The 15,205-nt window shown below is 54.4% G+C and overlaps 1 protein-coding gene across 1 annotated transcript; it reads left to right on the top strand.

The window, feature by feature from the left end:
• The first annotated feature begins 387 nt into the window (after nucleotides 1-387).
• On the top strand, nucleotides 388-5,529 carry LOC122385092. The gene is made up of 2 exons (XM_043373098.1): nucleotides 388-1,146; nucleotides 1,432-5,529. The coding sequence occupies exons 1-2, from the start codon at nucleotides 388-390 to the stop codon at nucleotides 5,527-5,529; spliced, it is 4,857 nt and encodes a 1,618-aa protein (XP_043229033.1).
• The last annotated feature ends 9,676 nt before the right edge of the window (nucleotides 5,530-15,205 follow it).

Here is a 15,205-nt window from a genome sequence, read left to right as displayed (position 1 = left end):
GCTGAAAACGGTCAACGTAACAGTCAGTCCGTAGATCCGCCGGTGGACGCCGCGGCCGCGAGACGGGCGCAAAGACGCGAGCGTCAGCGCCTCGCCCGAGAGCGGGAAACTGAGGCTGAGCGACTTTTTCGCCTGCAACGTGATCGTGAACGTAGGGCTCTGGCCCGTGCCAGACAGAGAGGCCAGACAGGTGGCGCGGGCCCTTCCCATCAGGCAGTGGTCGATGCAGCGCCGGTTGCCGGTCCGTCAGGGGCCCAGCCGCCGGTCATTCTTGCCGCGGACGTCGCGGCCGCGCGACGTGAGCGGGATCGCGAACGTAAACGACTCAGGAAGGAGCGGGAATCGGAGGCTGAGCTCGCCGAGCGTCGGCGACGCAATCGTGAGGGCATGGCTGCGGCTCGCGCTGAGGTCAGGGCAGGCGGAGACGGCGCAGGTCTTGAGCCACCTGTTGCTGCGGGCGTGGCGGACCAACCGGTTGAACCACCGGTCGCGTTCCAACCGCCGGTGGTGGGTGATATCGCGGACGTCGCGCCCGCGCCGCCCTCGCCCGAGGGTGCTGTGAACGCTGTCGAGGTGGCAGCGACCGATGCGCCAGACGGCGTAGCGGCGCGCCGGCCCGCGGCCGATGCGCCCGACGCGGAGGAGCTGGAATCGGAGGCTGAGCTCGCCGAGCGTCGGCGACGCAATCGTGAGGGCATGGCTGCGGCTCGCGCTGAGGTCAGGGCAGGCGGAGACGGCGCAGGTCTTGAGCCACCTGTTGCTGCGGGCGTGGCGGACCAACCGGTTGAACCACCGGTCGCGTTCCAACCGCCGGTGGTGGGTGATATCGCGGACGTCGCGCCCGCGCCGCCGTCGCCCGAGGGTGCTGTGAACGCTGTCGAGGTGGCAGCGACCGATGCGCCAGACGGCGTAGCGGCGCGCCGGCCCGCGGCCGATGCGCCCGACGCGGATGCAATGGGCGGCGCTGTAGGAGAGGCGGCGCGGCACCCGCCTGATAGTGCTGTAGACGCTGTCGAGGCCGCAGTGGCCGATGCGCCAGACAACGCAGCGGCGCGTCGGCCCGCGGCTGATGCGCCCAACGGGGAGGCAGTGGGCGGCGCTGTAGGAGAGGCGGCGCCCCACCCGCCCGACCCGCCCGACGGTGCTGTAGACGCTGTCGAAGCGGCAGCGGTCGATGCGCCAGACGGCGCAGCGGCGCGCCGGCCCGCGGCCGATGCGCACGACGCGGAGGCAGTGGGCGGCGCTGATGGGCAGGCTCCGGCGGACGCGCCCGCCCGTCGTCGCGGCGACCAGCACCTGCTGGCTCGCAATTATGTCCCCGCCGAGTTCGAGCCGCCGGCTGGCATGCAGCTGGGCCGAATGGACACTGTCTGTGCCCATTGCGGAGCGCTGCGCTGGCGTGCCGAGCCCGTAGGCGCCTGTTGCCATCAGGGTAAGGTGCAGCTTGACTTCCATCCCCCGCCGCCGGACGAGTTGGTGGAACTCATGACCCCTGGCACGCCATACTATCGAGAATTTCGCGAGAAAATCCGCGCTTACAACACGGCCTTTCAGCTGGCCAGTATGGGATGTAACGTTGTGCGACACGACGGAGCTTACCACGCGGCCTTCACCGTTCAGGGTAACGTTTGCCACCGCATGGGAGCTCTTCTGCCCGTTCGCGAAGGCGACGAGCAATTCATGCAGATATATTTCCTGGACGCCGACGAGGCCACCGAGCGACGTGCCAACATGTGTGGCGGTCTGGACAGAGTCGTTCTTAACATCCTGATGGGCATGCTGCACGAGCACAACAACTACGTGCGTGCGCTCCAGCCGGCTTTGATGATGGCGCGCGGTGTGCCGAACTGTCGGATCGTTCTGTCGGCCGAACACCGGCCGCGGTCGGAGCACGAGCGTCGGTTCAATCTTCCGATAGGTCGCGAGGTGGCAGTCCTAATGCCCGATGAGATGGGGGGTCGACGCGACATCGTCGTACGCGAGCGCGGCGGACGGCTGTCCCGTATCAGCGAGCTGAGTCGCCAGTACGATCCGCTACTCTATGTGCTGCTGCACCCGCGTGGCACTGACGGGTGGTCACTCCAGTTGAAGACCGAGCGTGGGGTCACAATGCGTCAGTACGCGGCGTTCCACATGCGCTACCGACCAGGCCACTTTAATCTCATTCCAAGAGGCGGCCGACTGTACCAACAGTACCTGGTAGACACCCTGCTCAAGGTCGAAGCCGACCGTCTGTCCTATGTGCGCACCCACCAGGATGGCCTGAATGGCTTCCGTGCTGAGACAATCCGTGGTGTGCGTGACGCGCTCGCTGACGGCGAGGAGCACGCGCGAGCCGTCGGTCGACGTGTGGTGCTGCCGGCATCCGTGACCGGTAGCCCTCGCTACATGATGGCCAAGTTGCAGGACGCGCTCTGCTACGTTCGAGAATTCGGCGCGGCCGACTTCTTCATCACCGTGACGTGCAACCCGGCCTGGCCAGAGATTGAGGGAACTCTGCGCACCCTCTACCCGGGGGAGAGGCCGGGTGACCACGATCGGCCGTGCGACCACCCTGACATTGTAAGTCAGGTGTTTGGCCTGAAGCTGCAGGCGCTGCTGAAGCAGCTGCGAGGCGGCATCCTGGGTCGGCAGCGGGCCATTCTGCACACGATTGAGTGGCAGAAGCGTGGCCTGCCGCACGCTCACATCCTGCTGTGGGTCGTGCCCGCCGACAAGCCTCGCGCAGAAGACGTGGACGCGTGCGTGTGCGCTGAGCTGCCCGATCCGGAGACTGATCCAGAGCTTCACGCGATCGTCTGCGCCAAGATGGTGCACGGTCCGTGCGGTGCGCTGAACCCGCAATCTGTCTGCATGAAGGACGGCCGATGCAGCGTCGGATATCCGCGGCCGTACCTGGAGGCCACAGAGCTGCCAGAGCGCAGCTATCCGAAGTACAGGCGGCGCGCGCCGGAAGACGGCGGTCGACGTGCGCAGACGCCCGGCCGGCGCGGTGTTGAGATCGATAACCGCTGGATCGTCCCCTACAATCCTCACATCCTTCGCGCGCTGGACTCCCATGTCAACGTCGAGGTAATCACGCACGCGATGGGGGCGATCCGCTATTGCATCAAGTATGTCACCAAGGGCTCTGATAGGATCATGTTTGCGGTTCAGCCAGACGGAGTGATCGACGAGGTGGCCCAGTACAGGGACAGTCGGTACCTTGGGTCCATGGAGGCATCGTGGCGGCTGGCCGAGCGGCCGATCCATGTCCATTATCCGCCAGTCCAGCGGCTGCAGCTTCATCTGGCTGACGATGAGAGGCGCGTCGTGTTCCGTGGCGACGCAAATCTGGAAGCCGTCCTGGCGGGCGAGCAGGCCAATCCCTCCATGCTGACATCCTTCTTCGATTTGTGCCAGCATGACGAGTTCGCGGCGACGCTCCTCTACACAGAGGTGCCGCGGTACTATACGTGGCAGGCACGACGCGGCCGGGGCGCAGATGCCCGTCCGGCCCACTGGAGACGGCGCCTCCAAGGCCAGCCTCATCCCGAGGTGCCGGGCGTGTTCGCCGCTGCCACGCTGTCGCGCGTGTTCACCACGACGCCGCGCGCGGGGGAAGTTTTCTTTCTTCGCCTGCTCCTCCTCAACGTCCGAGGTCCGCGCTCTTACGAGCACCTCCGCACGGTCGATGGCCGCGTGTGTGCCACCATGCGTGAGGCGTGCTCCGCACTGGGGCTGCTCGAGGATGGAGCGCACTGGACGCGCGCTATGGAGGAGGCGACCGTGACGCGTTTTCCAGGTGGTTTGCGCTTCCTCTTCGCTCTGATTCTGATCGAGGGAGAGGCTACGTGCGATCCCATGGCGCTGTGGATGAGGTTCCGGGACGCCATGTCGGAGGACATCGCTCGCCGTCAGCACACCGCTCGCGCAGCTGGCAGACGCGGTCTCACCGAGGACGAAGTGCGCGAGCAGGCGCTGCGCAGGATCGCTGGCATTCTGCGCCGGCTGCACGGCAAATCCCTGGCCGAGTACGGGCTGCCAGTTCCACCGGTGCTGGACCCCGCCGCCGCCGCCGATAGCGACGACGACGAGCCGCCCGGCGGCCCCGAGTTTGACCCGGTCGCTCTGGCCGAGCGCGTTGAACGCGACGAGCCGCGTCTGACTGATGACCAGCGCGCCGTCTATGACGAGGTGATGCGACGGCTGGACAACGACGAGTCGGGTGTCATCTTCCTGCAGGCTCCAGGCGGCTGCGGGAAGACGTTCTTGGAGAACCTGCTGCTGGCCAAGGTCCGCAGTCAGGGGCGCGTGGCAGTTGCAGTGGCCACATCCGGCATCGCAGCCAGTTTGTTGGAGGGCGGCACGACTGCCCATCATCGGTTCAAGATCCCTCTGCAGCTGCATCCTGACAACGAGAACGTCTGCGGCATTGATCGCCGCTCTCCCGAGGCCGACTACCTTCGCCGCTGTCGCCTCATTGTGTGGGACGAAGCGGCCATGACGAACCGGCGCGCCACTGAGGCGGTCGACCGGGCTCTCCAAGACGTCCGCGACAGGCAAGAGCTGTTTGGCGGCGTTCTGACGCTGCTCTCTGGCGACTGGAGACAGATTCTGCCAGTGGTGAAGCGCGGCGGGCGCGCAGAGGTTGTTGACGCCTGCCTCAAGTCATCGCCCATGTGGCCTCGGATCGACACCATGGAGCTCGCGACCAACATGCGGGCGCTGAACGGCGATGATCAGGCCGGTGAGTTCGCCAACTTCCTGCTGCGCGTCGGTGACGGCCGGCTGCCCGTCGTGGCACAGCCGGACACGGTGCAGGTGCCCGAGTTGGTGGTCAGTCCCGCGCGCAGTCTCGCCGCGCTGGTCGATCGCATCTTCCCTGACATGGCCGAGCGACACCGTGATGAGGAGTGGCTGCATGAGCGCGCCATCCTCTCGCCGCTAAATGCGACCGTTGACAGGGCGAACGAGGCCGCGCTGGCCCTTCTTCCCGGCGAAACAGTCAACTACGCTAGCGTCGACACCATCAGTGACGACGACAACGAGGATCACGGGCCTCCGGTGCCCACCGAGGTGCTCAATGCCATCGACGTGTCGGGCATGCCGTCGCATCGACTTCAGGTCAAGGTCGGCGCCCCGGTCGTGTTGATGCGCAACCTCGATGCTCCACGCGTCGTGAACGGCACGCTGTGCACGGTGCTGCGCGCCGCGCCTAACGTGCTCGAGCTGCGAATCGCCAGTGGAGTCGCGCGCGGCGAGACGCTGTTTTTGCCGCGCCTCCCTCTGGTGGTGAGCGCTGTCGATTCCGGCATCGGCCGACCATTCCGCCGCTGTCAGTTCCCCGTCAAGCTGTCATTCGCCATGACCATCAATCGCTGCCAAGGGCAGACTAAGCGACGCGTGGGCATCTATCTGCCATCCCCGGCCTTCACTCATGGCCAGTTCTACGTGGCTCTCTCGCGCGTAGGCAGCTTTGATTCAGTCGAGGTGCTTTCCACGCACAACCATCGCACGCGGAATGTCGTATACAGAGAGGTTCTTTGAGGTGCGCGCGCCAGGATCGGGCGTCATACGGGTGCGTTATGGGGCGTTATCTTAGTTCGGTTGTCGAGCGACGATCGGATGTACCCCGCGTTGTGCCGTCCTTCACCCTTGCTATGACGTTGAGCCCGGAGTGGCCGGAGGAAGCCCTTGCTCCTTGAGTGGGAGGGCCACTCTGACTGTCCGGGTGGTCAATGTCGACGGCCAACTGTAGGCTGCGGCCAATCGTATTGGGCGTTAGGAAGCGGGTGCGTCATCGGGCGTAATCTTAAACGTTATCGGAAGTATAGTCAGGCGGCGGCGTCCAAGAGCGGTCAGATACTCCTGTGGTCAGTCGTGTGGTACGGCTGGTGGTCCGTGTGCTGGGATTTTTTAGTCTGGAAATGTTAGCGCGTCGCTGTTGGTTGTGAGACCCCCTTTCAGACGTGTGAACGTCTGTAGTCCGTGTCGTGTGATCGATCGGACACTTCACCCCTTGATAGGGGGAGTCTAAACCGCTGCGGGGCGAGTCTTACGTCTGGGAGTGCCAGTGAGTGAGTGCGTGGCTGCATCTGCATCCTGTGCTTAACCCTTTCGGTGCTGTAGGTATTTGGAGTGGTGAATGATGGCGGGTGAGTGTGTGTGTGCCGGTACGCGCTGACGTAACGGGCCCTTAACCGTTATACTAAAAGTTTGACATCGTTAACGTAAGTTCATCAGGAGGCTGACATTGACATTTCAGTGTGCTTAACTCATTTCATTGTGCTCAAATCATATTTGGCTGTCGTTTGGCTGCTGCAAATCTCCTGTGGCCCAATCATGCTCATATTTCAAAGTTACTTTAAAAACGTGTTAAGGGCGGGGTGCGCGCTCGGAGCACTTCCACGACAGTGCACCCTGGTAACAGGCTGTGTTCAGTGTGCGGAGCCGACCTTGATGTTCCCTATAAAACCCACAATCTATCCATCACCCCGGCACGGCGACCCTGAACTATGCCTGGCTAAGACTCCGAGCCTTTTGACTTCCTTATGCCGTCCCTGACTACATTTCTCGCCACCATGCAGTTAACCAGCAGGGCCGTCAGTCATCGACACCGGCTGCCGCCAGCAACCGCAGCTGACGCCAACAAACCCCGGATCCGATAAGCTCTGCCAGGCAATCGGACCAGACCAGTCCAGCTAATCCCAGCAAGTCATTCTGACTGTGTCTAATCCGGTCAGTGTGTCGCCTAATGCCGCTTTGACACTTTGCTTACTTCTGTTTCCTAATCGGCCTTCCTATTGTGTATCGCCATAGCAGCCCGCTACATGTACACTACTTCTACTTCACTGCTCTTTTTCTCCTACTGAGCATGCTGCCTACACAGGGCTGTTTTGTAGCGTAGCTTAGCACGCCAGCATTACCACTGTCAACCTTCTGAATTCATGTCAGAATGATTCGCCATGTCAACTACTGTGACCTGTCCCCTGGCCCAGTTAGGTAAATCGCTGCTGCTAGATTTCACATAAACATTCACTGCTCGAATTGGCTAATCCCGTCGTTTGGCTGCTGCAAATCTCCTGTGGCCCAATCATGCGCGCGGAGCAAGCAAGTCACCTAGTTTGAACCCCATATGAAACAACAGTAGTTTATGTAGGGGAAGATAAGAGAATTATATAGTTGAAGAATTTGCTGTTTAGGAAGGAATCTTTTCACTCTAGCAATCATTCCTATATTTCTGCTGATTGTGTTACAGACGCTGCTAATGTGAGATGCAAACTTTAAATCAGAGTCAATGAGTATTCCCAGGTACTTAATTGTTGTCATTTCCTTTATTTTAACACCATTTATGAATGTATTGAAATTTTCACTTGTTTTGCGTTTAGTATACACCTGTAGGAAGGTTTTTGATGTATTTATTGTGAGATAGTTGGCTTCTAACCAGTTTGATATGTTTGACAGCGCTATATTTACCTTGTTTTCTAGTGCTTTAATGTCTTTATGTCTGAAAAATATTGCTGTATCATCAGCATATAACATAAATTGCACTCCTATTTTCAGATCAACTATGTCGTTAACATACAAAATAAACAAAAGTGGCCCTAAGATTGATCCTTGTGGAACACCAATATTAATTTCTCTGACATTTGATTGAGTCTCTTCAATTTGTACTATTTGCATGCGATCTTTTAGATATGACTTTATAATTTTGAGGCTGTTTCCTCGAAAGCCCATCCTATTTAGTTTTTGTATAAGTATAGTATGATCAACTGTGTCAAATGCTTTGGATAGGTCCAGGTAAATTCCTGCTACCAATTCATTCTCCTCAAAAGCTTTTGTTATATATTCTTGGATGAGCATTATCGGCATGTATGTTGAATGTTTTTTCCTGAAACCAAATTGATATTGTGAGAGGAGATCTTCATTTGCTATGAAGTCTGACATTTGGTTATATATAATTTTTTCCAGAATTTTTGACATGATTGGTAAAATACTTATTGGTCTGTAATTAGATAGACTGTCACAATCTCCACTTTTGTAGATCGGTTTTACTGACGCAATTTTCAAACTATTTGGAAAGATACCTGTTGAAAGGCATAGGTTGAAAAAGTATGTGAGCTTGGATAGAATTGATTTGTACGTTAATTTGAATAATTTTGAGTTAATTCCATCAATCCCTGCCCCTACGTCTTTAAGCTGCAATATCAGTTGTTCTATATATGTATCACTGATCTGAGAGAAATTAACAATTTCCTCATCTGAATGTTCCACATTTTGTAGGGGATCAGTGTTGTTTTCAGGAATATTTTGCTTTAGTGTTTCCCCTATTTCAGTAAAAAATCTGTTAAATTTTTCAGCTAATTACTTTTTACTCTCTTGTTGACCACTAGATTCATTTTGCAACTCACTTGGCAAAACATTGCCTTTTTTCTTTTGTTTTAAGAGGTCATTGAGCATTTCCCATGTTCTTTTTGGATTACTTTCATTCTTAGAGAACTCTGATTTATAGTATGCTTTCTTAGCATTTAAAATTGCCTTGTTTAAACAATTTCTATATGCATTGTATGCTGTTGTATTTGTATTGTTTGGATTCTTAAGTTTGTTTGCAAATAGTTGGTTTTTGTGGTTGATGGAGCAGAGGAGTGCTGGGGTCATCCATGGTTTAACAAAACTGTTTTTCCTTGAGCATGTGATTGTTTTTGAACATAATGCCACTCCATCCTTATAGGATTCTATTATTTGTTGACATGCAAGGTTAGGATCAGTTTGATAATTTAGATTTTCAAGTTTGGATATCAAATGTGATTTGAGTGTGTCTAATTTCCTGTAGTCAAATATTGTCTTCGTTTCATTTTTCAAAACTATAGAAGTATAACACCCCGAAAATACCAACAACTTTCAAAATTAAAACTGAGATATATGTTATAGAACTATCTGCTCTAGACATGCCAAACTTAAACTCGATAACTCCATTTTAGCAAAGTTATGGCAAAAAAAAAACTACTCAAAATTTATTACGTAAAATTTTCAAACTCAATTTTTAGCCGTCACAGAACACACAGAGCAAGCCAAAGACCATCATTGAGTTTCCTGTGATGAGCTGCATCGAATAGATACCCCTTTTATGCAAAATAGCAACTTTGAAATTTGACCTTCTTTGACCTGACCTTGACCTGACCTCCACCAGAATGAAACATAACTGGCCCCAATGGCCCACACCATTGAATTGTAAATGTAAAATTGGCCATAAAACATGTATCACACGAGTCACGACCCTAGCATAGTTGGGTTCATATTGTGACCCCTAGTGACCTGACCTCTGTGAACTGACCTGACATCAATGACCTGTTTAGGCAACATATGTATTAGACAACAACGCTCCATCGATGTTTTTCGATAACATGCCTTTTATTTGATGTGTTAACTGACTGTAACGCATTCCTTAGACTAAATCCGTGAAAAATGCGACCCTTGACCTGACTTGTGACGTCAAGGGTTGCACCTAGGTCAACGAAACCTGGTAACAAGGTAGTTCCCTGTTGGGGCTATCAAACGCTCTTTGAATGTTCAAAATCGGTCGGTAACTTTTCGAGATCTCAGGTGGAATGCGAAACGGCTGCACCACCCCATCAGGTGGTGGGGTCCGGTCCGCCAATAGCCCAACGGGGCGCGGATTATTTATTCACTCATACTGTGTCATTTATTTTGAGAACACCTTTCTCACGCCATGGCATGGTCCTCTCGTAATAGAACGAGACAAGATATCTTGGCTCGCTACGCGTCGCGTTGGCCATAAAATGATGAAGGAGAACATTTGGGATCGATTGGTGTTTGTTCCGTGTTGATCGGACGTCTAGAAGCTTAGATATTCGCGAAAAACTTGTTGAACTTGCCAAAATACCTGCCAGCTTGCTGTATCACCTGCTACTTGGTAATGTACTGAAAACTTGCTAATGTACTGAAAACCTGCCAAAGGTATTTACTTGCCTAAATACCGCAAAGAACTTGTTCTAAAATACTTGGTATTTACTTGCCTAAATACCGCAAAGAACTTGTCCTTTCCGACGTTTAAATCATACGTTTTTAGACGACCAAATACCTTGCGAATTTGCCTTGATCTCAGATCAGCTCGACTTGTTTTCAGCGAATTGATTGCAATTTTAGTTATGTTTATTTTCAAGTGGTATTTTCTCATTTGCTTTTCGCGTCCTATCTATTAAGCTATTACACATACGATGACAGAGCCGGTGGGTGGTTATAATGCAATACCCTGCACGGTGAACATCTTGCGAGTTTTGCAGCGGTGCTATTGCTGGGGCTTATCGCTGACTGAAAAGGGTAAATACAGTAAATACAGATGGCTGTGTTGGATCCCTTTGCTTTTGCCCAACATTCAGCGTTGGAATTGTGGCTTTACCGTCCCTCTTATTAAAGTTATCTAACTTTTTGTAGCTTCGTCAGGTTAGACACGACGCGCGTGGCGATATCCATCTGGCGGCCGCTGGCGGAACTACCGCGCACGACCCGCACACGGGCCTGGCGGCCGCCAGTGGAACTACTGCGCAGGTGGCAGCACCTGCCTGTGGAGAAGCGGCTGGCACTCGGCCGCCCCACTCCCCACCCCGCCCCCACCCAGCTGGCCGCCAGACCGTGGGAACGACTCGGCTCAGCACTGCCGCACGCGCATTCAGCGGCGGCTTGTCGATTTTTCGAGTGTCGGCTGCCGATCTCCCGAGAGCCGGCCACCTGTCAGCCGCCGCTCGGCTCTGTGTTAAGCATATGGGGACGGCGAATTTCTCCCGGAGGGAAGCACCTCGCTCACAAAAGCACGTGAATCAGCCGCATTCCTGTGTCTGAGGCCAATGCTTAAGAGATATGTGGTTCCGCGGCTATCTCGCAGGCCCTAAGAGAAAAAGCTCGCTGCAAAAACCGAGCGTTTCAAAAAACCCGCAAACCGACGCAAATAGAATAGTTATATGATGAGAGTGTTTTCACGCCTCCTTATGCACGGCTCTAAGTGTCATTGAGCTATCAACTGTCAGCGGTTTTCGGACAACGAATTTCTTAGTTTTTACTAAATCCAATTTATTTCAAGCGATTGTCACTGTGCTAGTTTCTTCTTACACGTTTTTGAAAAAGCGCTGAAGAAGTCTTTGATAGACGAAACCGGTCCGCTTATTCTTTTCTATAATTGTTTTTTGAATATAATCGTAGACTATGTACTGCAGCTCTTTACTACAAAATTTGAGAATGTTTGGTATAACTTTGACCCGAACGATGTGCAGCTGAATTTTCAATCTTGAATGATTATAGACAGCTCGCGAAATTAACTTCAACCTAAACTACCGACAAGCAGAAGAAAATCCGATACAAGCCTACCTCAATCCTCTCACCTTATTCAACCGTTGAAACGTTAAAGACATTTGTTCAGTCCGAGTCGCTATGTCGACCACCCGCGCCGTGCTGGGGGGGGGGGGGGTGTTTTTACGCCCTTCCCCCTCAGGTTTTTCGCGAATATCTAAAAAACGGCGACGCGACGCGTAGCGTCATTCAAGGTCAGGTCAAGTGACCTTACCTCAGATTTTTTTTCGAAAACTCGCTGTAGCTACACCGACAGAGCGATCACTTTAAAACTTTCGGTAATTGTTTAGGGTAACAGTATGTATGAAATGGATGCCTCTGATTTTTTTATGTTTGTGACCTAAGGTCAGGTCAATTTTGCGACTGCTCCATTAGGTATACCTAAGTCAATGGGAGAAAATTGAAATGCGCCTCTTTTGGACGAATTTCGTTCTGCACCCTCTCAAACATCGGTCCATAGGTAAACATGACACACTGAATCGGAAAATTGCAACTGTGACCCCTGTGTGTACCCCTGAGGTCATTTTAGGACATAAAAGGTCTTCAGCAGTTTTTCCAAGGTTTCCAAAGGTTTCAGCAAAATTTTCGGTTCCGATTGACACCTCTAGTCATTACCCCTACCTACCAGACCCCATTGCTGACACAACCAAGTTTACTGAAATTCCATACCTTTCTGGAAGTCCTTGGGTATTTCTGCATTTCCGATGCACCAAATTTAACCCTCGCATGTGTGCGGCGTTTGCCAGCTTCTAATGTGAAGGGGGGGTCGGTTGGACCCCCCCCCCCTTGCCGTTTGGCCCCTGATCGAGCTAGAGCTTCGCGGAAAAAAACGAGCGTGTTGCCCGTGACGAGAGGAAGCCGATGATACCCAATTTTAAGGTCCTAGGTCATTGGTTGACCTTCCAGGTCAGGTCAATGACCCAAAGTCGGGAAAATCGGGACCTGATAGAAAGTCGTAAAGTGTGGCTGCTAAGGGGTTTTTCGGGGTGCTGATCACGAATATCGTGTTAGTTTTGATCACAGATGATGTTTTTAAGCATTTAGACCAGGTCGGGTCAGGTCAGGTCAGGTCAACCAGTAGGCGTCGTGACAGGTAGTCGTGACATTCGTAGTACGTGTCAACCGCCTCTAACAGCTTCGTAACATGTTACGAAGTCACCAAAACTACTTCGTAAATGTTCAAATGGTTGCTCAATTCGAATTCAGCTCCAAAAACTAGCCTAGAAACATGTAAAACTCGAAAAAGTGAGCCGAGGTCACCCGAGGTCACCAAAGGTCAATGACCTGACCTGACCTTCAGGTGACCTTGACACCCACCCTAATGTATGGGAGCAACATCAAATCACATGTTTGAACGTTTGAAACCACGAAAAGCTTGCAAACGCGCGGCTAATGCGAGCCGACATACGCGAAATCGCGATTCCGGCCAAACATGGTCTCGGAAAAGAGGTCACAGGTCAAAGTTCATTTGGGTCAGGGTCATGAAATTTTCAGGGTAGGTGTACAATTGATCAATGCGAGGGTACTGAAAGGTTCGTCGCAATCGGTCGCTTTTTACGCGAGTTATTCGCGAAAAACCATGGGGGGGGTCCATCCGACCCCCCCCCCCCCTAGACATGCGAGGGTTAAGACATGACACTTCCTCCACAAAGCATTTAATATATCCCATTTAACCCTCGTACATTGTAGTGTGAGAGTTGGGTTTTGGAGGCTGTCGCCTCGGCGCCGCGGGGAGCGTCGGCCGGCCGCCGTCTGCCCCGTCCCCTCCGGTGTGGACGAAGGGCACATCTGGCGTCGGAGCGGTCCCGGCGGCCGTTCGTCCCAGTTTCGGGGCCATGCCGGCGCGCCGGATAGGGAAGAGGGGGAGTCGTGTCCGAGCCATGGGACCGCACGGTGGTGTGTGAGGGTGAGCGAGAAATACAAAGCAATTTGGCAAAGACTACCTTTTACAAGCTATTTCGGCACCATGCCTGAAGAAAGTGGTGGTGCAGTGTCAGAACAGTGATCGGGGCTGTTTGCGACGGAGCTGCCAGGACAATGTGAGCAGCTATCGGATCTGAAGGTGGCTCAAAGCTCCGAGTTGGTGTGGCCGCCGGATCAGGTCGGGCCGCGACTGCACCGGAGAGGACGGCGACGCCCCAGGAGACGGAGACGGAGACGGCGAGAGGCGAGCTGTGATTGCCGCTTGACCGCTGTGCCGGCGAGCACCGGTATCGTCTGCCGCTGGGGCCAGTGTGTCAGCAGCTGGGACCGACGCCGCCGGAGGATGCAGCTGGACGGAGGAGCTGCGGGCACGACGAGCCGGACCATGCAGCTGACTGACAGGACGACTGTGCCGCCGGACAGTGGGCCGAACACTGGGCCTGATGCAGTGACTGCTGTGTTTACGGTGAAGCATGCTGACGAGTAACGCTCGCAGCAGTGGCAGAGGTGCGTGCTGGTGAGTTACGATCGTAGCAGTGTTGGAGGTGCGTGCTGGCGAGTTACGCTCGCAGCAGTGTTGGAGGTGCGTGCTGGCGAGTTACGCTCGCAGCAGTAAAATCGGCGTGTGGTGGCAGTCGCCGGGACTGCACTGGAAATTCCACAGGAGGGCCGTGTGGTGGCAGTCGCCGGCACTGCACTGGAAATTCCACAGGAGGGCCGTGTGGTGGCAGTCGCCGGCACTGCACTGGAAATTCCACAGGAGGGCCGTGTGGTGGCAGTCGCCGGGACTGCACTGGAAATTCCACAGGAGGGCCGTGTGGTGGTAGTCGCCGGGACTGCACTGGAAATTCCACAGGAGGGCCGTGTGGTGGCAGTCGCCGGGACTGCACTGGAAATTCCACAGGAGGGCCGTGTGGTGGTAGTCGCCGGGACTGCACTGGAAATTCCACAGGAGGGCCGTGTGGTGGCAGTCGCCGGGACTGCACTGGAAATTCCACAGGAGGGCCGTGTGGTGGCAGTCGCCGGGACTGCACTGGAAATTCCACAGGAGCCGTGTGGTGGCAGTGACCGGGACATTTTAGAATAAGTGTCTGATTGTTTGTGAGCTCGTGTTTTTTTTTTGTGTGTGCATTTGATTTAAGGTGACCAATTGATTTTGCGTGTGCCGTTGATGGACAGGAGAGGGCAAGTGGTTGAATGAGAGAGCTGGTAGTTTCGTGGCATCTGTGGTCCGTGACAAAATTGGTGAGCCTGGCCAAGCGCATTTCTTCATGCCGGGCGCTGCACGTAAAAAAGATTCTTAAATGATTGGGGAAGGCACGTGGACATTATGCGTGCTGATTAGGAGCGTTTAAAAGAATAGCTTAGGATTGCTTGGCTGGTTGTGTGCGTGTTTGTGTTAAAATTTCAGTGGTTGATTCTTGAGAATCAGGGGAAGGTGTAGTGTGAGAGTTGGGTTTTGGAGGCTGTCGCCTCGGCGCCGCGGGGAGCGTCGGCCGGCCGCCGTCTGCCCCGTCCCCTCCGGTGTGGACGAAGGGCACATCTGGCGTCGGAGCGGTCCCGGCGGCCGTTCGTCCCAGTTTCGGGGCCATGCCGGCGCGCCGGATAGGGAAGAGGGGGGAGTCGTGTCCGAGCCATGGGACCGCACGGTGGTGTGTGAGGGTGAGCGAGAAATACAAAGCAATTTGGCAAAGACTACCTTTTACATACATATAGGGGCGGAGGTGGTTTTTCGTTAAAAACTCACGTAAAAGCCGTTGGATCACGACCAAATTGTACCCTCGAGCCAATCATTTTTTTCGTTACCGGCCCGGGAAAACCTGAGGCCAGTTTTACCAACAGAAAAATAGCCGCCTGCCGGAGTTTTTGCCTAAAAACCGCTTCACATACGGAGCGTAAGCGCGATGAGCATGTAAGTGGATAGGGTTTGTTTGTT

The sequence above is a fragment of the Amphibalanus amphitrite genome, unplaced genomic scaffold (genome assembly GCF_019059575.1).
Source record: "Amphibalanus amphitrite isolate SeventyFive unplaced genomic scaffold, NRLGWU_Aamphi_draft 000208F_arrow, whole genome shotgun sequence".
Classification (NCBI taxonomy): Eukaryota; Metazoa; Arthropoda; class Thecostraca; order Balanomorpha; family Balanidae; genus Amphibalanus; species Amphibalanus amphitrite.
Note: the sequence above shows the minus strand (reverse complement) of the source record. Positions and strands in the feature narration are given on the sequence as shown.